Source organism: Vombatus ursinus, unplaced genomic scaffold, assembly GCF_900497805.2.
Source record: "Vombatus ursinus unplaced genomic scaffold, bare-nosed wombat genome assembly UNPS02014818.1, whole genome shotgun sequence".
Lineage (NCBI taxonomy): Eukaryota > Metazoa > Chordata > Mammalia > Diprotodontia > Vombatidae > Vombatus > Vombatus ursinus.
The window spans coordinates 1729747-1755879 of NW_020954596.1; the positions used below are offsets into that span (position 1 = coordinate 1729747).

Here is a 26133-nt window from a genome sequence, read left to right on the forward strand (position 1 = left end):
GCTCCATGTAGATTTCAGGGGGGTGGGTCCCATGAACTTTGATGAAACAACAAATTACATCTTTATTTCCATTAACCTCTGAAATTTACTATTTCCTTCAGTCATAAATGTAGGCCATAATATATAGGGATCCATAGCCTTCACCAGACTTCCCAAGGGGACCATGACACATTAGCCCAATCCCCTCATGTTGCAGATGAATGAGTTCAGCTATCACTTTGCTAAGGTCACACTAAGAGAATTAGTGGTAGTCTGGGTGTCAGGATCTCCCCTCACTCACAGGTCAACTCTTGGGCAATAGTGTCAACCCTTTACTCCATTTTAAGAACCCAGAGCTGACCAGGCTGATACAGGAAATCAAAACCACTTCATTCTTATACTGCCAAGTACTTGTTGAATGCTCTGTAGAGCGAAGGCTGAAACCCTTGGGCAAGGTAATGTGAGGAGGATTTTCTCTACCCTGTTAATGATCTATACTGTCAGAAATTAACAAAGAGACCCTTTCCATGCAGCCTTTCCTGATTGCTCCAGCATGCATTGATAGTTGACTTCCCTGAATTTCTAATGCAGAACTACAGACTCCAGCCTTGGATCCTATGCTCTTCTCTAATTAAGTATTTTGTAGGAATTTTCTTTCCCCTACAGACGATGAGTTCCCCTGATCTAAGGGCCCAAGTTTGTTCTTCCTCCTGCAGCCCCTTCCCTCTTCCTACCCCAACTGTGAGTTCCCTAAGGGCAAAGCCTGGACCTAAGTTTTCTCCTCCTCCTCCTCTCTACCCTAGGCTTTGAGCCAGGACTGATCCTTTGGCATCTCTCCATCCCCCAAATAGGGCCAACATGACTTGGCCCAGATAAAGTAAGTATGACTGACGGCCAATCAGGAGTTTGGATTTCTCTCTGAATTGTGCATTCCTGGTTTCCAAGACCAAGAGAAAAAATGACCAAGGTTCCAGTTCTGGGGCTCTTGGCATGTCTGCTCTGAGGGGCACTTACAATCCACATCCCTGAAAGAAAAGGCTCTGAGGTAGAGGTGGCAGCTCCCTTGGATGGAGGAGTAGGAGGGATGCTTTCCCAAATGCAGGCACTGGAGAGGAGGCAGGCAACACCAGCTGGGATGATGTAGAATCCAAGCTGGCAAAAGACAAACACAGGGATGTACACATGTGCATTCATGGGGAGAAGTTCAGACATACAGAGGTCATGGTCACTCAGTCAACTAGCATTTTATTAACTGCCTACTGTGTGCCAGGCACTATGCCAAGTGCTGGGGATACAAAGAAAAACAAAAAAACAAACAATCGTTGTTCTCAAGGAGCTCAAAGTTGAATGGGAAAGACAATACACAAGATATAAATAGGATAAATTGTGAGTAATCTCAGAGGGAAGGCTCTGGAAGATGGAACAGCAAGGAGGTCAGTGTTACTGGATGACAGAGTACATGACGGGAAATAAGGAGTAAGAAGTCTAGAAAGATAGGAAGGCTCCAGGTTATGAAGGGCTTTGAAAGTCAAACAAAGGATTTTCTAATTTGATCCTATAGATAATAAGGAACCATTGGAGTTTATTGAATGGGGAGGCAGGGGTATGATATGATCAGACCTGCATTGTAGGAAGATTAATCTGAGAGCTGAGTGGAGGATGGATTGGAGTGAGGAGGAACTTGTGAGCAAGAGATCAACCAGCAGGCTATCGCAGTAGTCCAGGGGCGAAATGATGACGGCCTGCACCAAGATGGTGGCAGTGTCAGAGGAGAGAAGGGAGACTTGAGAGACACGTGGTGAAGTTAAAATTGACAGGCTTTGTTGACAGATTTGATATGGAGGCTGAGAGAGGGGGAGGAGTAGAGGATAGCACCAAAGGTGTGAGCCTGGGCTATGTGACTGGGAGGATGGGGAGACCCTGGACAGTAACAGGAAAGTTAGGAAGAGGGAAGGTTGGGGAGCTGGGGTAAATAATGAGTTCTGTTTTGGACCTCTGGGGTTTAAGATGTCTACGGGACATCCCAGGCCAAGTTGTCTGCAATACAGTTGGACATGTGAGACTGAGGGTCAAGAGAAAGGTAAGGGCTGGATCAAAGTCATCATGGTGACTGACTGCTCAGCAACAGTGTTGGAGATGTGAAGGAAAAGGGGCATGATTCAGCTGCTGTGGTTTACCATTAATGGAATATCTTCCTCTTTTTTCACAAGCGCAGGAGACCCCATATTAGCCAGGAGGATACCCAGAGGGTTTGCTGGATTAAATACAAAATCAAGAGGAGGGTGTTTAGTTCTCTGTTTGGGCTTCAAATGAACTCATCCAAAAAATGTGAAATACCCCATCACTCCATGCCCACTCCCCACCACACTTCCCCCAACCCAGCTGCACCCTTGTGTCCAGCCTTGTGCCTCCCACACCAAGCTAGGCAGTGCTATGAGCCAGGCCCTCCCTCAGGACTCTCAGACTAGAGGGAGACAGAAGAGGGATAGATGTGAGCCCTGCCCTAAGGGAATTCAGGGTAGGAAGGAATAGGATTTAAAACTCGAACAAAGGTTGGAAAACATGCAAAGCTTTATGCCTGAGTCTTACCTGCTTCACATCATCTCCTAGTAGACAAGGTGCCCATTTTCCCTGTCTAAAGTTATAGCAAGTTGCCCGTGGCCCTCAGAGAATCAACTGATCAGTGACAGTCCCCAGAGCCCAACCCTGGCCAGGACTCCAGGCCCTGGGCTCTCAGCCTGGAAGCCTTTCAATAGGTTGGTCAGTCTACCATAAGGGATCCAGGAGATCAAAACTGAGCTAAACTCAGATCTCCAGATTCCTGGACCAGTAACCTGGGTGGCACTGCCACTGCTGAAGGAGGAAAGAAATGCGTCAAGAAAGAATAGACGGAAAAGTAGCGCATTTGGTGCCTGTGTAAACCCCTAAGTTGTGAATTATTTCCTCATAACTTCCAGGCGTGTCAGGCCCTTGAGCTCTCTTCAGACAAAAAAGATACATATCACATACATCACTATACATATATGCATGTATACAGATTGTCCCCACCACCACCAAGCAAGTACTAGCCAAGGTGTGCACCCCCTAAACAATGGATACCTCTAGGCAAATTTGTCAAATGTCATCCATTCAGCCTTACCCTCCTTCTTGAGCCCCAGGCCCTCAGCACCTCCTTATTAAATATTTCACACTGGATGTCCCATAGACACCTCAGACATCCAAAACAGCATTCTTCATCCTTCTCCCCAAATCCACCCCATTTTGGTCCGAGGCACCACTGTCCTCCCAGTATCCCAGGATCACCCCCTCTGAGCTGTCTTTGTCTCCTCACTCTCCCTCACCCCACATATCCTTGTTTCTCCCTCCACAAAGTCTCTCCCTGTCCCCTTCTCTCTTTTCCCATAGCCACTCCAGCCTAGCTCTTGCCAGTTACTATTACAATGATCTACTAACTGATCTCATGGCCTCAAGCTTCTCTTCTTCCCTTCTCCTCTCTTCCTTTCTCCAATACATCCTCCACAAGTTTCCCAAGTGATTTTTCCTAAAGCACAGGTGGAGTGGGCCAGGATACTGGTGGAACTGGGGAGGTATACGTTACCTCCTCTCCCTACCCTCCTCTTCCAACACCAGCTAGGACTGTCACAAGCCAGAAAGTTGTGGTGTGGACCTGGGAAGGTTGGAATTAACTTTGCTCCCAGGAGGATTGATCTGGGACTCAGCTGTGGCAAGAACAATACAAAGCAGCTTTTCAGACTCTGACTGGGAGCCCCTGAGACTCCAGGAACACTTTTTCTGGCTTTCATCTGTTCTTATCCTCTGAACTGCTTTTACATGAGTGCACTGAAATATATGTTAAGTAAAGGACTTTTTTACTTTAACTTTTGGGTTCTGAGTGATCCATTGCAGGAAAAACAGAATAATGATTTGAAGATTAGGGCCAACTATGTCACACTCTAATTCAATAAACTCCAGTGACTCCCTATTGCCATTAGGATAAAAATATAAACTCACCTGTTTGGCATTTAAAGCCCTTCCCCAACTAGCCACAACCTACCTTCACACCATCTTCCATCTCTGTGTCTTTGCACTGGCTATCCCCCATGCCTAGAATGCACTCCCTGCTCACCTCTCCTGCAGGCTGAATGCTTACTTGTCTATCCATTGAGCCCATGGGCCTACTGAGCATGCTCAGACCCTTCATCTGCCACAGCATCTCTAGAGTGGGCAGAGCCTTCCTTAGAGCATACTACCTTTCAGGGGCATGGTGTTTCCTTGCCAACCCGCTCCCTGCCCTCCCACTCTGCAGAAATAATGTTCTGCTCCCTTAACAGGCTGCTATTCTTAATAGTTCATGACTTTCTCTTAGATGTATATGGATGCCGAATTCACTTCCAATGAATTTCCAAATTCCATTATATAGTCCAATATCAGTCTCTCTACCCAATTGTTCTAAATTAGTTCTTGTGGAGGAAAAATAAAAACCGTAATCGTTTTTGCAACATCTTGATGGACTAATCAATCCTCCAAAGGCCTGGTGGTTCAACAGTAAAAAGTCCCTAGCCCCTACTGAAGGAAAAATAAAATATAGCAAACTATGCAAGTGCACAGTAAAACAGATAATCTCATCCACTGTGGTAACAACGTCCTTAGATTTTTGTCTAGAAGGACTACTTTCACAATTGCAAAAATAGTTGGTCATTTCCCCTTGGAAGGAAAGAAGCAATCATTTAAAATTAAGCTCCTACTATGTGCCAGGCATCATGCTAAGTTCTTCACAAATATTATCTCATTTAATCCTCAACAACCCTGAGAGGTAGGTGCTATTATTAGCTCCATTTTACAGTTGAAGAAACTAAGGCAAACAGAGGTTAAGTGACTTGCCCAGGTTCACACAGTTAAATAAGTGTCTGTGGCTGAATTTGAACTCAGGTTTTCTTGACTCCAGGCTCAGTGCTCTGTGCCATCTAGGTGCCCCTACACCAACTTAAAATAAAATTTTTCAAAGGTTGCAAATATATAATTAATTTTTTTTCATTTTTTTCCCTTTAGAAGCCAGCAAATATGTTTAAGGCAAAAAGGGACATATTTTTGGGTCAACAAGACGAGGAGAAGTGATTTTCTTGCAGCTGGTTCTCCTCCCACTGGATCAGTGACCATTTGCAGCCCGTAAGCAGCCGGTGAACACTGCCCTTGCTGGGTCAACTTCAGCAGCTGGTGGCCAACCTGAGCCTCTCTGAACTTTCTACGACAGACTGGATCTCTTTTTTTGTTATTGTTGTTTTTTGTTTGTCTGTTTGTTTTTTTAGGCGATTGGGGTTAAGTGACTTGTCCAGGGTCACACAGTTAGTAAGTGTCAGGTGTTTGGTCTGAGGCCACATTTGAACTCAGGTCCTCCTGACTTTAAGGCCGGTGCTCTATCCACCGCGCCACCTAGCTGCCCAAGACTGGATCTCTTAGGACAGACATACAGTCCTCCAGCCAGTCCATACAGGAAGCCTTTCTAGCTTTGTAAGGCCCACAAGAACTTTATGTTCCACCAGCCAGGCTCATCTGAACTCTGTGATAAGGCACTGAGGAGGGAGTCTAGCCTGGGCACATATTTATATGCAGACAGAATAAAACATTCACAAACCATGATGTCTAGATGGACCCGCCTGTAGGCATACACATATATTATGGCATCATGTACACATTATTATGGTGTGTATGTGTATGTATGTATGTATGTATGTATACACACATATATACAAATACATACATGCACCCCCAGAGGCATGCACATAGACATGGAATAGGAAGCAATCTTACATGTAATCAGTACACAGGGAATAGCAGTCTATGAAAGAAGGCCACCCCCAGAGGCGGAAGATGAGGTCTGCAGATGTCAGCTCTGGAGTCTGAACTATAAATAATAAAAAATGGGTTAGGTTTGTCAGAAAGAGGTCCTCCAAAAGGGAGTGAACCTGGGATCTCCCCCAGGTCTTATCAATGGCACCTGTTTTTGGAAAGAAGCTCCAACTGCATTAGAATAACGAGCAAGACTCAGAAGAAGCCAGTGTTAGATACTTACTAAGTACCTTCTAGGTGCTGGGAAACACACAAACTTTTGCTAAGATACAGTCCCTGCCTTCAAGGAGTTTAAAGTCTAGGAGGAGAAGGGATGAAAAAATAGATCACTGTGATACACAACATAATAGATAAATGGCATTAGAGTGATCAATGCAAGCAAGCCAGAGAGGACTTATGTGACCTCAACCAAGAAAATTACCTCCACAGCTACTATGATAATGTCAAAGGGGCAAACAATAACAGTGACCAAAGCAGAATGCTGCCAAATTACAATGACCGACCTTGGCCCCACAGAAGAGATAAGAGAAGGTGTCTTTCCCCGGCCCCCATTCTTGGCAGAAGTGAAAGGGTATGGGTGTGAAGTGCTGCATATAATGTCAAACTTTTTCCAATATGTTGGTTAGTTTTGCTGAACTGCTTTTTTCTTTTCTCTTTTTTCTTCTTTGTTATAAGGCATAGTGCTCTGAGAGGGAGAAGGGGAGGGATACATTAGGGAACAATGAGATAAATGTAAAAACAAAGGTAAAAATGTAAAAAAAAAAAAGTAGAAATAATAAAATGCTCTAACAAAATAAAGCTCAAACAAATACCTTGTGAAGTCCAAAGGGTAAGGCCAAAGAATCATAAAATTTAGGAACAGAAAGAACCTCACAAGTCATCTTGCCTAGGATGTCTTAACTTTATTTTTTGTCAGACACAGTCTGGCGAAACCTATAGACCCATCTCAGAATAGTCTTTTTAGATGCATAAAATAAACTACATAGGAGTACAAAGAAAACAAATTATATAACTGTATTTCCAGTTATCAAAATCTTTTTAAAACTTCATGTGCTCCAAGTTAAGGTCAGGTACTGATCTGATCCAATGACCACATTTTACAGACCTTTAGCTAAGAAGTGAAGTATCTTTTCTGAAGTCATATAGGAAGAAAAGAGCCAGGATTTCACTCTGAATCTTCTCTCTCTCTTTTTTTTTTTCCAAAAGATTAGGTCTCCCTATCTTTTCTAGGTAGGATGTAGAGTGCTAATCTAGAGCTTGATCTCACTACTTATCTGCATGGAAGTTTCAACCCCCTGTTTCTGACCAGTCCTGGTTCAAAGCCCCTCCTCCCCTCCTCCCCACTCCCCCACCTCCACCCTTAGGCAACTTCGCAGCCACTCGCTTAGGAAACTCACTCTATTAATGTTGAATTTAATATAGACATCTGATAGGCACAACTCCCTGCAACTCAGAACTCCTGTGCTTAAGAGATACACCATCTTCAGCCTTCCAGGTAGCTAGGATGACAGATGTGCACCACCAGGAGCAGGAGTCTAATGATTTTATTATTCAACACTTTTCACTATACAACAGAGTAACAAAGCTCATGGCTAGATCTCCTCAAAAGCCAATTTCTGTTGTGACTTGTAAAGGCTAGGTTATTTCTATGCTTTGTTCTTACTGCCTAATGAACACAGAAAATGTGAACAGGCCCCAGACCAGGGATTTCTGCTTTCCCATTAAAAAGATAGAGAAGATGAATTAGCGCTGGGCTTTGCTTAGTTCTTATCTTCCTTGCCCTCTCTGGAATATCTGATATTATTAACCATTCTCTACTGTGAGACCCTCTCTCCTCCCTTGTCTTCACCAACACTATACTCTCCTGGTTCTTCTCCCTCTCAAACCATTCCTTCTCTGTCTAATTCTTTGGCTCCTCATCCTCTTCCTACTCTCTAATCCTAGGCCTTCTTCCAGGTTCTACCTTTGACATTCATCTCTGTATCTCCACTATCTCCTTTGGCAAATTAACTTGCTTCCCCTCCTATCTTCTATGCTATTGACTTCGAAATCTATTTATTCTGTCTTCCTTCTGAACTCCAGACCTACATACAGCCAGCACTCCATAAAGGACATCTCTATCTGAATACCAGCACATCAAACTTGACAGATCCAGATCGAGGCTTTCTCCTTTAAACCTGCTCTCCTTTTTGACTTCATTATTTCTGTCCATGGTTTTCCCATTCAAGGAGCCTTGTACAATCAGAATCATGGCACAGTCTTTATGTACAAGTCTTAGTGACCCTTTTGGATTGTAATGTTAGTCAGCTTTGTATCTCCTTCAGGACAATGACCTAGACTTAATAAGCATGTAATAAATGTGTTGAACAAATGAATGAACTCATTGTTTTTCTCCCTTGGATTATAATTATGCTCTGATGATATCTTTCTTACTAGATTGTGAAAGGCCTTAGAGCTGTAATCATGTCTTATTCAGCTGAGTTCCTGAAAAATTAGCCCATTCTAAGGCCCTTCACATAGTAGGTATCCAGTAATTCAACTCAAATCAACAAATATCTATTGAGTGCCTACTACATGTGAAACCCTGTGAGGGCTCTGAGTGGAAGAGAGCAATTAATATGATTCAAACTCTGTCCCTGAGGTGCTCACAATCTGGCAGGGGAAAGAAGACATATGTACAAATGCCTCCAAAGCAGTACAGCACAAGTGCCATGTGAGGTATATGGAGAATTATGAGTGTTCAGGGCAGGGAGAGATTACGTGCTATGCATATAATGGAAAGAAGGCTGGCTGTGGAATTTGAGGACCTGGGTTTGAATTCTACCACTTATAACCTGTGTCACCTTGGGCCAATCCCTTCACCTCCCTAGGCCTCTGGTTTCCTTATTTTTAAATTGAGGGGGCTGGACTAGAGACCTCTAAGGTCTTTTCCAGTTGCAGATGTATGATCCAGCTACAAATTCAAAGAGAAGGTGGCATTTAAGCTGGGTCTTGAAGGAGGGGTGAAAGTTGTAACCTTGGTGACAGTCAGAAGGTATATAATGAAAAGGTTTTTATACAATAACAACAATCTTCTAAAGACAAAAAGCTTAAGATTTAGGAATTCTGATCGACACAATGACCAGCCACAATTCCAGAGAAGATGAAATATGCTGCCCTTCTCCTGTGAGATGGGCTCAGGACAGACTAAGTCATTTGTTATTGTTGCTGTTGTTGTTACTGTTTTCTAATACGGCCAATGCGGCAATGTGTTTTGCCGGATTAGTTGTGTTTGTTTTTCTTGGTTTCTCCATTGGGGGTAGAGTGGGGGGAATAAGTGGGAGAAAAATATTGCAGATATGAACATTTTAAAAAATTTATTAAAGGGTTGTTTGTTATGAACATTGAGAGTTACTTGTGAGTCAGGTGGAATTATTCTATTTGAGGTCCAATTTACTTGTTTGTCTCTTGTTGAAGGAGAAAGATTAATTAGCTAAGTGTCTCTACAGGAAAATGGTTGGAACACCAAAAAGCCCAAATGCCCTCATACTCCTGGATTGGCTAGAACAGAGAAGCCAGAGTAGGAAATGAGTTCAGCCCAGCAAACTCAGGCAGGCAAATCCCCAAAGCAGTGCAGAGGTGTAGTTTGTTCTAAAGATACTTTTCTTATTGTTTTTCATCATTTCAGTTGTGTTTGACTCTTTGTAACCCCATCTGGGGTTTTCTTGGCAGAGGTACTGGAATGGTTTGCCATTTCCTTCTCCAGCTCATTTTATGGTTGAGGAAACTGAGGTAAACAAGGTTAAGTGACTTGCCCAGTGTCACAGCTATCTGTCTTAGGCCAGATTTGAACTTGGAAAGATGAGTCTTTCTGACTGTAGGCCCAGTGCTCTATACACTGCACCACCGAGCTGCCTATTATACTTTTCTTAACTGGGACCAAGAGTCTTTTAAATGCCCCCACGCTTAAGGAAACATGAGGGAACAGGTTCCAGTTGGGGCCTAGGCAGAACATCCACCCAAATGTCAACAACAGATGAGCATCTGATAAGCACAGAAAAAATAAAAACTGGGACAAAAGATTCCCTGGACCTGGAAAATAGGTTAGAAACCTGACAGACTCAAGATTCTGACTTGCAACTTACACCATATGCCTCAGTGAATTCCAGCCAAATGAGAAACTTAAGCACTAAAAAAAAATTTTAATGGAATGAAATATTTGTCATAACCATGAAAGGATGATATATTGCTTTGATTCAACAAATGGAAGAAACTCTCAGAACAAGAAAGATGTCAATAACTACATGAAAAAAGTTTTAAACTGAATAATAAAAAATAACAAAAAAAATTCCAAATGAGGAAACTCCTTCTACCAATGCAAGTTAGTATCTTTTCTGCAACTTATAGTCTTAGAGAGTTGCCTAGAACACTGGGAAGTTATGTGACTTGCCCAGGGTCACAGAGGTAGGACGTGTCTTGAACTCAGATGTTCCTGGCTCCAAGATAAGCTCTGTAGCCACTAGGCCATGCTAACTCTCCTAAAATATGTAAGGAACTCTGTCAAAGTTCCCCATCTCTAACAAGTAATCAAAGGACATGAACAAACAATTTTCAAAACGAGACGTTATTAGTAATTCTTTCAAAAAGAATTGACCTCTCTGAATGCAGATGGAAGCATATTATTTGCCCTCCTTTTCTTTTGTTTTGTTTCTTCTTTCTCGTGGTTCCTCCCATTAGTTCTAATTCTTCTTTACATCATGACTAATGTGAAAATATATTTAATATGAATGTATAAGTAGAGCCTATATCAGATTGCACACCGTCTTGAGGAGAGGGGAGAAGAGGGAGGGGGAGAAAATTTAAAACTCAAAATCTTATGGAAGTGAATATTGAAAACTAAAAATAAATGAATTAATTTTTAAAAATAACCTCATTAGTTATCACAGAAATATACATTGAAACAACTTTATGGTATAATCTATGTCCTTCAAACTAGAAAAATTATTAACATCAAGGATTAAATGATAAAGTTTTAAGTAGCATTCAGTCTGGGACACAGAAGTTTTCTTTCACTGGCATGTCTAACAGCACATCAATACCAGGTCCATATTTTTCTCTTCCCCTTGTGGGCAAACCTTAGAAATATACTCACCCAGTCTATCATATGTGTAGACAGGTAGGGAGAAGGGAAAGAGAGGAGGGGCTAGAAAAAGTCACAAAAGACTTGGTAGTAATGGCAAGGATAATAGGTAATTAGTGATGGGCTGGGGGCAAAGAGAAATAGCACATCTCTTGAGTCTAGGTGACCAAGCAAGTTCAAGGGCTAGACGCAAAGGTTAAAGGTTCCTGAATTGATTTGGAGGAGGAGCTGGTGTCCAAGGAAGCTCCCCCAGGTCACTGTGCCCTAAGTTTCAGGCTAGATCCTTCACAGGGCATTCTAGGCAAAAGGGGATGTTACATTTTCTAGGAAGGGGATGTTGCTCAGGATACATTCAGAGAACAGAGTGTACCCTAGGTTGAATCAGGAGTAATGAAAGGGAACAAGAGGAGGTAAGGGTGGAAAGGTAGCTTGGGGCCACATCATAGAGAACATTGAATGCCAAAACAAGCTATTTGAACTTAGCTCAGTAGGCAATGGAGAAGAGTGGAAGGTTTTTGAGTAGAGATACGCAAAGATCAGATTTGTAGAGACATGCATGAGGAAAATTTACTTGCTATGATATGTTGGTGGATCAGAAGCAAGAGACTATTATTCCAAACATCATACAGGAGTCAACTGCCATAGTTCAGACAGGAAGCAAATGAGGATTTAGACTAGGGTGGCCACTCTGGGAATAACAGCTAGCATTTGTAAAACAGCATGCATTTATAGAGTGCTTTTGAGGTTTGCAAAGTGCTTTTCAAATGATATCTCACTTGAGCCTCAAGAGAACCCTGGGAGGTAGGTGCTATTATTACCCCTGCTTTACAGAGGGCAAAGCTGAGGCAGATAGTGGTTTAAGTGTTTTTTCCAGGGTCACATAGTTAAGAAATAAAGGAGACCAGATCTGAACTTAGGGCCAGGTCCAGTGCTCTATTTACATTGCTACCTAGCTGCCTAAAGGGATAGAATGGATGATGAATTAAACAATGGAGGTAAACATCTATAGGTGAAAAATACAATAAAAATTATCTTCAGTTCAAGTTTACATGAGGCTTTTTTCCTCATGAAACAGAGAAAGAGCTCCTAAATGAGTTCTTAGCTTCCCAACTTTCCAGCACCAAGACGTCCTTCCTTCTCCCATTACATATGAGTAAGATTCTCATAACACTAGAGCCTTCAACCTCAAGATAGGCATGAAACCACTTTATCTCACAGACACCACATAAACATTACTGCAGCATGGGACATCATGCTAGTTTTGCTCTCCAGAGGTCTATCTTTGGCCCATGCTAGTCCCTATCAATCATTCTTCTCTCCACAGGCCCCACAGATTGACTGGCCACCCACTCCCTTCCAGCTATCACCACCCACTGTTCCTAAGCAAAGTGTCACTCCTCCCTCACCTACTAAGGTACAGGTCCACCATCTGTCAACACCCGCATTCTACTCCTACACAGTTCATGAAATTTTCTAAGACCTTTAATGGCTCATAATTGCAGGAGAAGAAACAAGATGAAAAATAGAAACTGTGAGGAAAATTATAATCATAGAATACCTTGGTTTTCATAATACACACTTGCACAGACAGGTGTAGGGAATTCCCAAATGAGGAAACTCCCTCTACCAATGCAGGTTGGCACCTTTTCTTTAACTTACATTCTTAGAAAGCTGCCTAGAGAGCGCTGAGTGGCTAAGTTGCTCACTCAGAGCCTATATGTGCCAGAGACAGGACCCAGGTCTCAATGGCTTCAATGCTGTCTCTCTATCTGCTATATCAGTTTGCCTTTCATCAGGCACTCTTAGGGTAGTGAACTTTGCCCAGGTTTCCTCACCTTCACACACTCCTTTCTGGTGGGGTAGGGAGTTCTCTCACTAGTCTTGGCCAATCCTGGCCTCTAGGGGTGGGGAAGGCAGCATGCTTGCTAAACATTGGTGGGGCATTGAGGGAGGGAACATGACTATAACCACAGCTAACTAAGGGTTGGCAATCAATCAATGATAAGCATTTATTAAGCACCTACAATGTACCAGGCATTGTTCGAAGTGCTGGGGATACAAAGACAAAAATGAAGAGTTCCTGCCCTCAGAAAGCTTACATTCCATCAGGAGAAACAACAGGTACACCTATGTGTTTATTAAAAACATACACAAAGAAAATGTAAGATCATTTTAAAGGGGAGGCACTAATAGCTGGGGAGAGCAGAAACAGCTTGAGCTGAGTTTTGAAGGAAGCTAAAAGGTGAGGATGGAGCTCATTCCACACAAGACACAGCCTGTGCAAAAGCATGGAGATGAGAGATGTAATTTTAACATTATGTCCACAAATTAAAAGGTGCCTAGGACAGAGGCAGGCACCAAGGCGCTCCACAGTAAGGGTTCTGTGAATCTGGTATTCTAGATATCTTCTTCTTGGTGGTAGTAAGAGTAGAGCCTCCTATTCAAGGGATCATGACCCCACACTGTACTATGTCAACCTTAAGGCACATCAATACCTTGGCCTTTTGGCCCTGCTAACCTCATCTAAAATCCCACCTTCTACTGGAAGCCTTTACCTATCCCTCCTAATTCTAGTGCCTTCCCTCTGTTGATTCCTATTTATGCCATAAATAGAACATTGTTAGCATGTATTTGTTTGTTTGTTGCTTCCTCCCACCCCTACCCCCTTAGATTGTGAGCTCCTCAGGGGCAGGGACTGTCTTTCGCCTTTCTTTGTATCCTTAGATACAAAGGTTAACACAGTGCCTGGAAAAAGGTAGGCTCTTAATAAATGCATATCCATTGATTGACACCTCTTCTTGGCACACCCTCCTCTCCACTGCAGCAGCCCACAGCATAGGTATACTCACACATGGTTGCAATCATGTTTGCAGTAGCTCGCTGATGCTCTGGGAACCACAAGGCTGCAAGTTTGGCTGGAGAGAAGATGACCAAGACCTGAGCCAAAGCGCAGAAGGTCTGGCCAATCATAAAACACAGGAAATGGTAATTGTCCGTAAAACGTAAGCCGGGGAACAATCGGATGACACTCCCAATGGCATTCAACCAGGCACACAGGATCATCTGCAAGGAAGGAGAGATAACATACAACAGAGACCTTCTCTAGTCTGACCTAAGACCCTTTCAGACCATGGCACCTGAGAAGTTCTGAACCTAACAGCACACATCCCTGTCCCTCCTTCCCTAACTCTTGCAACATATAGAGAAGAGAACCTGGCATGGTGGGTAGACTGCTGTACTAGGAATCAGGAAGACCCTTGATTGATTCAAATCCTTCTTGAGATACTTACCAGCTACAAGAGGCAAGGCAAGTCCTCAAACTACTCTGAGACACGACCTTGGAAGAGGCCCTGGGCTTGGATGGGACATTGAATAGAGGGCACATAGACATGGGGTTGTTTTCTTAGAAGCATAGGATTTAGGGGCAGCTAGGTAGTATGGTGGATAGAGCACCAGCCCTGAAGTCAGGAGGACCTGAGTTCAAATCCAGCCTCAGATATTTGACACTTACTAGCTGTGTGACGCTGGGTAAGTCACTTGACCCCAATAGTCTCACCAAGAAAAAAGAAACATAGGATTTAGAAATGGAAGAGATATTTAAGATCATTTAGTTCAACACCCTCAGGTTAAATAATACAGGTAATGTCAGAGCTAGAATGTGAAGTCATGTCCTCTGATTCCAAATCCAGGGCTCTTTTCACTAAACCATGGTTGACATCTTTACAGTGCCTGAATGAAGAAAATCCCAAACAGAAGTTTCAGGGAGACTCACAAATAAACCATACCAATTTAGTTTCTTCCTGGTTCCCCCACCAACCTACATACTTGACCCCGAAGGAAGGGGAAGAGGACCTAGAATAATGACTCTACCCCCTAGGAGTTCACGATGGAAGGAGGTGATATGACTCACACAGAGCCATTAGAGTAGGAAATTGTACAGACTAAGAAGGAGGGAGGGATACTCACTGAACACTTAAGTCCAAAAGAATCCAGAATCCATGTAGCAACTATGCCAAATGGGATGGATATCACCAGGTAGATAAGAGACAACCAATTAATCTGCGTCATGGAGAGTTGGAAGTAGTGAGCAATTTTGTCGGCCACTGGGGCAAAACTTAGCCAAAGCTGCAAAGTAGGAGAGAGACGTCATGAGATTGGGTCTGGTGGATCCCATTAGGAGAAGCACAGACTGAGCTCAAGAACAGGTGTCCATGCCTGTGAGTTCAAATCCCGCTTCAGACACATAATACTTCCTAGCTGTGTAACTCTGGGCAAGTCACTTAACCCCAACTGCCTCACTTTAAAAAAAAAAAAAAGAAGCTCACAGTCTGGGGGTAAATGGAGGAAAAACAGAAGAGAGGAGAAGGTGTGACCAGACTGGCTTTCAGACTTTATATAATTGAGGGGGTCAGAGATTCCTGAGAACTGCAATAGCAGGGAGGCTTCATACAAGACAGTAATAGTTGGCATCTCTATAGTTCTTTGAGATCTGCAAAGCACTTTACATAGATTATCTCATATGATCCTCAAGGGAAACAGATAATACAGGTATAATTATCTCTAGTCTACAGATGAGGAAACTGGGGCTCAGAAATTAAGTCACTTGTCCCCAGTTACACAACCAACATCAGTGTTAGGATCTGAACCCAGGAAATGCCCAACTCCAACTCAATCAATCAGCAGTATTTATGAGGACCTCCTATATGGCTGCCATTGGGATAGGTACTGGACATGTAAATACAAAAACAAGACGGTCTCTGTCCTCAAGATGCTTACATTCTACTGCGGGGAGGGGAGAACATAAGTTCACAGACAAGTAAGGTTTCCTGACTGAGTGGCATAGTTATTTTTTGTTTGTTTTTTGGTGGTGTAGTAGATAGAGTGCCAGGCCTAGAGTCAAGAAGGTTCCTTTTCTTGAGTTCAAATCTGGCCTCAGACATTTACTAGCTGTATGACACTGGGCATGTCACTTAACCCTGTTTGCCTCAGTTTTCTCATCTGTAAAACGAGCAGGAGAAGGAAATGGCAAACCACTCCAGTATCTTTGCCAAGAAAACCTCAAATGGAGTCATAAAGAGTTGGACATGATAGAAAACATCATCTCAAAGCACAAGCCCTTCCCTCCCAGGGCTGAGTCACACATGGGCTGTGTGTGTGTTGGGGGGGGTGCAGTATTGGGAGTGGGGGGGGGGAAGGAAGGGCATACCCTAATAACTAGAGTAATTGGGAAAGGCCTTTTGAAAGAGGTAGCACTCTCATCATAGGATCATAAATTCAAAAACGAAGGAACCTCAGAGCAGGTGGAGCTTGAGTCCTGGACGACTGCAGGGATATAGAGGGATGGGTGGGAAGAGGACATTCTAGGCAGAGAGAAGAGAATGCAGAGGCTACTTGTGTTCCCAGCACCAGAATTAGAAGTCAGACTATCTAGAGAAGATGGAAGACATCCAGGCCCCACTGTCCTGGAGACCCAGGGATCAGCACAGGCATAAACTGAATCCATCGGAGAGAACAGGCTGGCCCCGGACCCACACTATCTGCCCTTGATCTGAACTCCTCATCTCTGGGGTTATCTTGTTGTTCCTGAAAATTATTTAAATTCTGGCCTTTATCTCAAAAGATGTTAACATCTTTCACATGTGCGGGTGACTTTGTAAGTCTCCAAGGCTTTCAGATCCATCCTCTCCTCTGACCTTCACAAGAGCTCTAAGTAGGAAGCTGGGCAAGGATTATCTCCTGTCTTTCACCAAGGAGGCAACTGATGTGCAGAGAGAGACAGGGGACAGGCCAGTACCTGCTCAAAGTCACACAGTGACTTAGTGGAAGAGCCCAAACTAAGAACCCAGGGTTCCTATCTCTCATTTGCAGGGCGGCTGCTCACTCTACTGCCCTGCCTCAATGATGAGGGCAAAAGGGAGAGGGCAGAAAGGGTTAAAGAGAGTCATCCAATTTTAGCTCTACAGAAGCTCTTCAGTGGAAAGGACAGAAAAGGTGGAAGAAAGTTGCTTCCCCTTTTTTGTTTTTGGGGAGCTAAGGGGAGCAAGGAAGTGAAGTGAAAGGAGGAAGTATTAGTTATTGGCAGCATGTCAGAAATAAAGGAAACTCAAAGAATGAGTTTCTCTCTATGTAGAAAAAGCTTGAGACCCTTTTAGAGGCCACAGCTCTCCCTCTGCCCTGGGGAACAAAGCCATTTCCTGAGCACTGGCCTGAGAGCGAGGAAACCTAGGTGTCATCCCAGGGCTCCCACTGAGGTGCTATGTGACCTTGCAAATCAATCCCCTCTCTGGGGGCAGTTTCCCCATCTATAAAATCAGGAGAATGGACTGGATGTTGCTGAGGTCCCTTCCTACGCTGATATTCTGTGATTCTGAGACCAATCTTGTTGCCTGGCAACATGCCTCGAGACATATGATATCTCCCCCAATTTCCCCTTTGGAATTAAATACTACTTGGCTAACTGCAAGAAGTCATGTCAATACACAACCAAAAGAAAAGGTCCTCAGCCTAGCATTTAAGGCACTCAACAATCTGGCCTTACCTGACCTTTAAGGATGCAGTGCTATTGAGTGGAAAGAGCTTGAATCTGAAGTCAGAAAGACCTAGGTTCAAATCCAGCCTTAGACACTTATTAGCTAGGTACCCTTAGGGAATGGATTTACTTCTCTGAACCTATTTTCCTGTCTGTAATAAAAAGGGCTATTGTAAGGATTAAATGAGATAATATCTGTAAAGGACTTTAAAAACTGAAAGCCCATGGGGCAGCTAGGTGGCGAAGTGGATAGAGTACCCGACCTGGAGTCAGAAGGACTTGAGTTCAAATCCGACTTCACACCAAACACTTGCTGTGTGACCCTTGGCAAGTCACTTAATCCCAATGGCCAAAAAATAATAATAATAATAATAATAAATAAAAAACTGAAAGCACTATGTAAATGTTAGCTGTTCTTATCATCTATCCAAATTTGCTTCCCTGTGTTCCCCAACATGTACTGTCCAGTCAGGCTGGTTTCACCGTCCACCCAGACTTCAGTGCCTCATCCCTACATAGAACGTACTCCTCCTTTGTCCTCTGCTGCTGCCCAATCCTATGTATCTTTCAAGGCCTACTTTCATGAATCCGTCCTATCTATTCTATCCCAATTCAATCCAACAAGCATTTAGTAAACGCTTCCTATGCGCCAGGCATTGTCCAAGGTTCTGGAGATACAAAGACCAAAAGGAAAGACGTCCCTATCCCCAAGCAAACAGAGTACCCTCGCTTAACCCCAGTGCCTTCCCTCTTTTAATTATTTCCTATTTATCCTGTACATAATTCATACTACATATATTTGTCTGCACGCTGTCTCCCCCATTAGATTGTGAGCTCCTTGAGGAGAGGGACCATCTTTTTGCCTCTGTTTGTATTCCCAGTGCTTAGCACAGTGCCTGGCACATAGTAGGCACTTAGTAATGTTTATTAATTGATTGATTGGTTCTATCAGAGGGGACACTACATATATACAGATAAGTAAATACAAAATTTATACAAAGCAAATATCTCATTATCTAGAGGTAAGAGTCTACCAAAATGAACTCCTTCTCCTGTTTTCCCCATTGCTTAACCTCACAAAGAGCAGGGTGTGAAGGACAGGGCCTCAGTAAAAACATGTTAACTAATTTTTTTTAAATAGTTACTCTCTCGTTAGGGACGGTGCAGCGTGGGAACTAGAATCGTTACAGAACAATCTGAGTGGCCTGAACCCCTAGTCTGTCTCTGTCTCTATGCCTGAAATGCTTCCACGTGGACTTCATTATTTTGGGTTAAGGCATAATCTTGTTCAGGTCCCCATTAAAATGCATCTTCTCCAGAGAGGAATAACATGAACATCCTTATATCAGCCGTTATTACTACGTAGGGAATCAGTCCGTCAAACACAGATCCCATAATCTCAAAACTACAAAGGACCACAGAGGTCATTTAGTCCATTCCGAAACTGATCAGAAATTCAATTGAAGAGACTCAGTGTTAGAGAACTCATTATCTCACATACAGTTCTACTTTTGGATAACTTTTTTTTTTTAACGTCAAAGCTAAATTCACCTGTCTACTTCTTGGTGACAATTAGGTATCAGGATCTTAACAAAACATGACAGAGTAGGTCGGAAAACTCTTGGCTCTCCAAATTTCCTCCACCAAAAAAGACAGAACATTGCCTCAGAGCAGCAGAAATAAACATGGGGTAAAGCAATTGTCCTTCTAAGACAATTTGAGAAGATCCCAGGAAAGACTTGACCTCCAGGGCCAAGGTTCGGCCTGAGTGAAATGCAAACACCTCCAGGCTGACTCTTCAGAGTCAACAAACGAGCCCTGCAGGCAGCTGGATTGGGAGGCAAGCCTCAGCCTTAGAAACTTTCATCTAGCAGAAAGTATGGGGGGTCTGTTTGCTGAATAGGAGGAGATTGAAGGACCTTCCTGTGTCTAGGGACACCCAGCACATCTGTACTAATAAGATGCCTCCTTGGCTGTGGCTTCAGAGAGAAAGAACTAGCACACACCTGGTGAGTGCAATAGCAGAGGGGTGGGGACCGTGTTGGGTGTGGGCATTTGCAGGAGAGCAGAGTTTCAGTTCCGGGGCAAAGAGGACAGCTGGAGTTTGTAGCCACCAGAGAGACTAGAGGGAGCAAGAGCATTTGTAGGGCAGTGTGGCTGGGGGCCCCGAGCTATGCCCAAGGTTAGGGCCCAAGGCAGACCTCAGAAAATAACAGTAAGAAGGACTGAGGCTTGAGGCATCATTTCCCATACCTTGGGACTACAACTTGATTACACTAATAGCTGCTAAAAACAAAATAAAGCAAACAAACAAAAAAATAAAAATGAGTAAGTGAAGGAGAAAGAACCCAACCAGAGATCGTTACTATGGGGATAGAGAAGATCTGGGTTCATATTCAGAGGAAGATAATGGAGCTAAAAAAGTCACTCCTCTGTCAATGAGTGTCAAATGGTCCCAAGCACAAAAAGTTCTTGAAAGAACTTAAAAAGGACTTTAAAAATCAAACAAAAGAGATAGAGGAAAAATTAGAAAAAAAAATAAGGGCAATCCAAAAAAATCAAGAAAATTATGAAAAGAAAGTAAAACAACTGGAAATAGAGAATCAAAAACTTAAGGAAGAAAATAGTTCCTTGAAAATTAGAATTGGGCAAGGGGGAGCTAATGACATTCTAAGACACCGAGAAATCATAAAACAAAAGTGAAAAAATGGAAGAGAAAATTAAACATGTCATCAGAAAAAACAACCAATCTGGAGAACAGATCGAGGAGAAATAATATAAGAGTAGTCAGACTACCTGAAAATTACAATAAAAAATCATCTTGATACAATATTACAAGAAATTATCAAGGAAAATTGCCCTAAAGTTCTAGAACAAGAAGACAAAGTAGAAATAGAAAAAAATCCACCAATCACCACCCGAAAGAGATCCCAAAAGGAAAACTTACAGGAATATCATAGCCAAGTTTCAAAGCTCCCAGGTTAAGGAGAAAATACTAGAAGCAACAAGAAAAAAAAATTAAATAACGTGGTGCTACAATAAGGATTACTTACGACCTAGCAGCTACTACATTGAAGGACCATAGATCTTGGAATACTATATTCTGTAGAGCAAAAGGGCTAGGGTTATGACCAAGGGTAACTTACCCAGCAAAGTTAATTATAATCCTGAATGAAAAAAAATGAACATTTAATGAACTCAAAGATTTTTCAGGTTTTTGTCACAAAAACTCCAGGACTCAAGGAAAAATTTGACATATTACATTCAGGAGAAATATAAGATAAACATTAAAGACCAATTATAAGGGACTCAATAAGGTCAAATTGTTTATTTCACATGTGTGAAAATATTATCAGTGCTTTTATGATTGTCATCATTATTTGGGTAGTTTGAAAAGAAAGAGTGGGTATGATGGGGTGATTCTAAATAAAATAAAATTGTGTAGGGAGAGATAAAAAGGAGTAATTATCTCATACAAATGAGATATAAATAGAAAAATTGATACAGAAGAAGCTAGTAAGGGGAAGAGTGAGTAGTGCTGAAACCTTACTCTCATTAGGAATGGGTTAAAAAGGGGACAACCTATATATCTAGAAGGGTATAAAAGGCTTCTAAATTCAAAAAGAAATAAGACAGCAAGGGGATAGGGTTGGGGGAGAGGAGAAGGGAGGGATTCTTGGAGGGTTGAGTAGTTTAAGGAATAGGAGGGAATGGTAGTGGGTAGAAGTAAAGCAGAGCAGTGAGGAGGGATAGGGCAGGGGTAAAATTTAATATGTAGAAAAGCAGGGATAGTAATCATGATCTCAGACAAAGTGTAAGTTAAAATAGATTTAATCTAAATATGTCAACAATATTATTCAATATGTTTTAGGCCATTTAAAATATCTAGACAGTATAAAATACCTGAGTGTATACCTGCCAAAACACACAGGAACTGAATGAGCATAAATATAAAACACTTTTTATATAAATAAACTCAGATCTAAATAACTGAAGTAATATTTATTGTTAATGGGTAAGTAAAGTCAATGTAATTTTCAAAATGACAATTTTACCTAACCTATTTATTCAATGTCATCCCAATTAAATTACTAAAAAATTATTTTACTGAGTTAGAAAAATATAATAACAAAGTTCATTTGGAAGAACAAAAGTTCAAGAACTTCAAAGAAACCAGGGGAAAAGATGTAAAGGAAGTAGATTCAGCAGTATCAGACTTTAAACTATATTATAAGGTGGGAGCACTGCTGAAGTATAACAAGAATAATTCTGATTATTTTAAATTAAAATTTTTCTTGTATAAATAAAATCTATGTAGCCAAGAATAGAAGGAATGCAGAAAATTGGGGGGAAAACTTTCATAGACAATTTCTCAGATAAGATGTGATTGAGTTGGAATACTGATGTGGTGTAGGAAAAGATGAGCTGGTTGATTTAGAAAAACATGGAAAGGCTTGGACTTATCAAGGAAGATGCTATCCACCCTCAGAGAAACAGAATATAGGAGGAAATAAGCATAATACTACCTTACATATATGTGTATGGTTTTACATATGTGTGTGTTTATAGATATCTATGAATATGTATATATATCCATGCTTAATTGTAGCCTTCTTTAGGGTAGTGGGAATGAAGAAGTTAAGAGGACAGCAGAAAGTGCACAGCAGAGAACCAAAAAAACACAACAAGGAAGCAAAGAAAAGCTGGGCAGCTTTGAAAACAATGTGTAGTATTTATTATACAGGTTTTTCTTGAAATGGAAATTTATTGTTTTATATTAAATCCTCTCTTATGGTCTGCTGTGTACATGGCAATGTTTTTTCTTTTCTCATTTTGTATTTAAGTTTAAAATAAAAAAATTACCAAAAATAGGAAAAAAACAAAAACAATAACAAAAAACAAAACAAAGTAAGGAGGAAAAGGCTTTAGGTATCATCTAGTCCAACCTTCTCAATTTAGGTGCATTAAAACTCTCATCCTGTATAGGCATGAGGCCCAGTTCAGGGGAGGCAGGGAAGGTATTTTGGTATGCATGGGGGGGGGGGAAAGAACAATGGAAATTAGCAAGGAGGTAGGGCCCATGGAGATTGAGGAAGGACCAAGAAGAAGGTGAGAGTCTGTGGTAAAACATATCTTCCCCAGAAAGGAAGGCCAGGCAAAAATGTGATCATATATTTAGATTCGGGAATTACCTCAGAGATCATCTAGTCAACCCTGCTCATTTTGTAGATGAGGACATTAAGGGCCAGAGAGGGTAACTAGCCAAAGATAAGGTCACACAACAAATAGCAGAATTCAGATTTGAACACAGGTCCCTTGATTTCAAATCCAAAACTCTTGTTACCTTTACAATATGGCTTATTCCTGCTCTAGTGTAAATGTGGGTCTGAAGTATATCAAAGGCTTAATGGAAATCAGTGACAGTTGCTTATGAATTACAGATTCACACAATTTGGCAGTTGGAAGGGTCCATGGCAGCCATCTAGTAGTATGCCTACTATATCATATCTGATGAGTGGGCATTCAGCCTCTGCTTTAGGGTCGGTGGCTGGGCCAGGGAAGGTGGCATGGAGATGGTGGGACAATCTGGCTCCTGGAGAATGAGTAGGATTCAGAGAGGGAAAGAAGAGAGCGAAGGCACTCCGATCAAGGAGGACTGCATGAAGAAAAACGTAAGGAGGGGAAATAACCCTGACAGGTGAAAAGAAATGAGGAGCCTGATGTGGCTGAAAGGTTTCTGTAGGTAAACAGTGGGAGAGAAGACTGGCCAAGGAGAAAGTTAGAAATAGATCATGGAAGCCTATGAATGCCAGGCTAAGTTCTATTCTAGTCAATGGGAAGCAATTTAAAGGTTTTTGAAACTGATAGAGAATTAACCATTCCATCTGACATCATGAGTAGGAAGAGTTGAGAAGGGGAGAGATTGAAGGTGATGACACTGTTGTCCAGGTGTAAGGTGATGAGGACTGAAACAGAGCGGCTGAGTGGAGCCGAAGGGATAGATATGAGAGAAATTGTGGTGAAAGAAACAACTGGACTTGGAAACCAAAATGGCATGGGGAGAGAGGAAGAAGGAAAGGTCAGAGGTGACTCTGAAGTGAGGAGCCCAGGAGAATGGAGGAGACATCAAAAGAAATGAGGAAGTTAAGAGGGCAGCTGGTCTGAAGAGGTAACTTAAGAGTTGGAAGGGAGATTAAAAAGTTCCTAACCATTCCCTAATAGGAATCCCTCCATGACATTTTGAACAAAGGTCATTCTGCCCGTAAAGGGCTGAGGAAAAACTAAACCCTAGAAGCAGCCCATTTCACTTTTAGACAACTCAAAATTGTTAGGAACTTTTTCCTTATTTTGAGCCAAAATCTGCGTCCATCCAATTGACATAATAGCCCTTTGAGTACTTGAAAGACAGCCATTGTGCCTTCCCCACTCCATCCCCAACCAAATCTTCTTTCCTCTAGGCTAAACATCTCCAGTTCCATCAAGCTTTCTTCCATCGAGGACATACTGATTTTGAAAAACTAGCAGGAGATCAAGGTAGAGATAATAAAATTATAGATTAAGAACTATAGGTAATGTGCTCCAAGCCCTTCGTTTTATAAATGAGAAAACTGAGTCCTAGTGAATAACTAACTACTCACATAGTAAGTAGCAAGATAAGGGTCAGAAGCATGCAAATCCAACACTCTTTATAAGGTATAGTAAGACATTCTGAAGGTAACTAGAGATGCAGGCCTGGAGCTCAGGAGAAAGACCAGGTCTGGTATAGAGGTATGGGAGTCATCTGTGTAAAAGTGATAGCTGAAGCTGAGTGAGTGAATGAGATTCCTAATGCAGAGTACGTAGAGAAATGAAGGACAGAGTACTTGACCCAAGACTCAAGGAAGAAAGAAACAGGGAAGAAAGAATATCCTAGAGGCAGAATGAAGGGTTCATTCATTGTTAGTTATCTAGTACTTATTAAGCACCTACTATGTGCCAGGCAGTGGGCACATGGACAAAGGGCAGTTAGGTGGCACAGTGGATAGAGCGTTGGGCCTGGAATCCGGAAGACCTGGCTTCAGACACTAGCCATGTGACCCTGGGCAAGTCATTTAACCCTGTTTGCCTTAGTTTCCTCATCTATAAAATGAGCTGGAGAAGGAAATGGCAAGTCATTCCAGTATCTTTGCTAAGAAAATCCTTAAAGGGGTCATGAAGAGTCAGATAAGACTGAAATGAATGTACAACATGTGCCAGACATTGTACTACTTGGATAACTGCATAAAGTCGTATCACTACACAGCCAAAAATACAAAAAGAAGCCAAAGACAGTCTCTGCCCTCAAGGAATTCATAATCTCATGGAAAAGACAATATGCAAACAACTATGTACAAATGAGATACAGATAAACTGGAGATAATGTCAGTGGGAAGGCACTAAAATTACGGACTGGGAAAAACTTTGTGCAGAAGGACTTTGCTAAAACCTGAAAAAAGCCAGAAAAACTGGGAGATGGAAATGAGGAGGTAGAGTTCCAAGCATGGTAGACAGCCAATGAAAACCCTGGGTGACATAACAGTACATTTTTGTCCTGAAGATGTATGAACCCATAGTTCAGGTAGTTAGCTAGAAGAGAACTTGGAGGTCCAAGCCACTTATTTAATAGATGATGAAACTTAGGTGTAAGTTGGTTAAGTGACATCCTGGGTCAAATAGGGTCAGTAGAGTCAGCATTTGAACCCAAATCTTTTAGCTCCAAAATTAGAGTTAGGCCAAAATAGAAATCTTTCTGTTGGGGGTGGGAGAAGGTAATGATGTTAACTTGAAGTTTATGCTATCCAAAGAGGAGAAAGTCGGTCGTAATTAGACACATTCTCTGACCCTTCCGGGAAGTTAAACTTTAAAAAAGTCTTAGAAAGAATAAGTAGCACTCCTAGCCACACACTCCAAAAGGATTAATGATTCATGAGCTCTCAATAATGAAATTCTGTTACCACACCCTTGTTATCACCCAGTGAGAATAAATTACTTTGGTGTAGAACTTGGGCAACGGATGGGATGGCCCTAGTTACCCTGGCACTCCTACTACCATGTTGAGGCCAAGTTGATAGTATCAGCGAAGGTTAGGTGTGGAAGGAATAAGTCTCTTGGGAGTTGGATGGCTTTTTGTGAGTAGTAGCAATGGGGTCAATCATTTCAAAGTCTCCTAGATAAGGTAGGGGCAGGGAGTGATGGAGGGCAAAGGACGAGGAAAGGCCAAGAAGAGAGGTGGGCACAGGGGAGAACAAGAGAGATCTGCTAGCATAGGGTGGATAGAACAGGATTTGTACCAGGAGTCCCAAGGCTTGGGATAAAGGAAGGAACAGTGCATAAGCTTGGCCTACTCTAATCCATCTCCACCTGGCTTTCCCATCAGTATCTTAAAGTCAACATGTCCAAAGATTAGCTTATTCTCTTTCCCCCTAAATATATGCTCTTCTCTCCAACTTCACCCCATTTCTGTCTATGGCTCAGCATTTTTGTCTCTTCACTCTCCCTCATCTACAATACACAAACCACTTACCAAGTCCCGTGACTTTCTAACTGTACATCTCTCATCTCTATCAGCTGCTCCCTTTTCCAAATGCCAAACTCTAGTTAAAGCCTACCTGGTGACCTGAATGCAAGAATCTCCTGACAG

At 42.1% G+C, this 26133-nt stretch overlaps 1 protein-coding gene across 1 annotated transcript in view; it reads right to left on the reverse strand.

The window, feature by feature from the left end:
* The window catches only part of SLC49A3 (solute carrier family 49 member 3), a 56099-nt gene that overhangs the window by 26791 nt on the left and 3175 nt on the right, over nt 1–26133 (reverse strand). Inside the window, exons 2-5 of the mRNA XM_027836468.1 lie at nt 14912–15070; nt 13795–14008; nt 2157–2233; nt 994–1131 (exon numbers count right to left, since the gene is read on the reverse strand). Coding sequence (XP_027692269.1) covers nt 994–1131; nt 2157–2233; nt 13795–14008; nt 14912–15070 — 588 coding nt within the window. The remainder of the gene's footprint in view (nt 1–993; nt 1132–2156; nt 2234–13794; nt 14009–14911; nt 15071–26133) is intronic.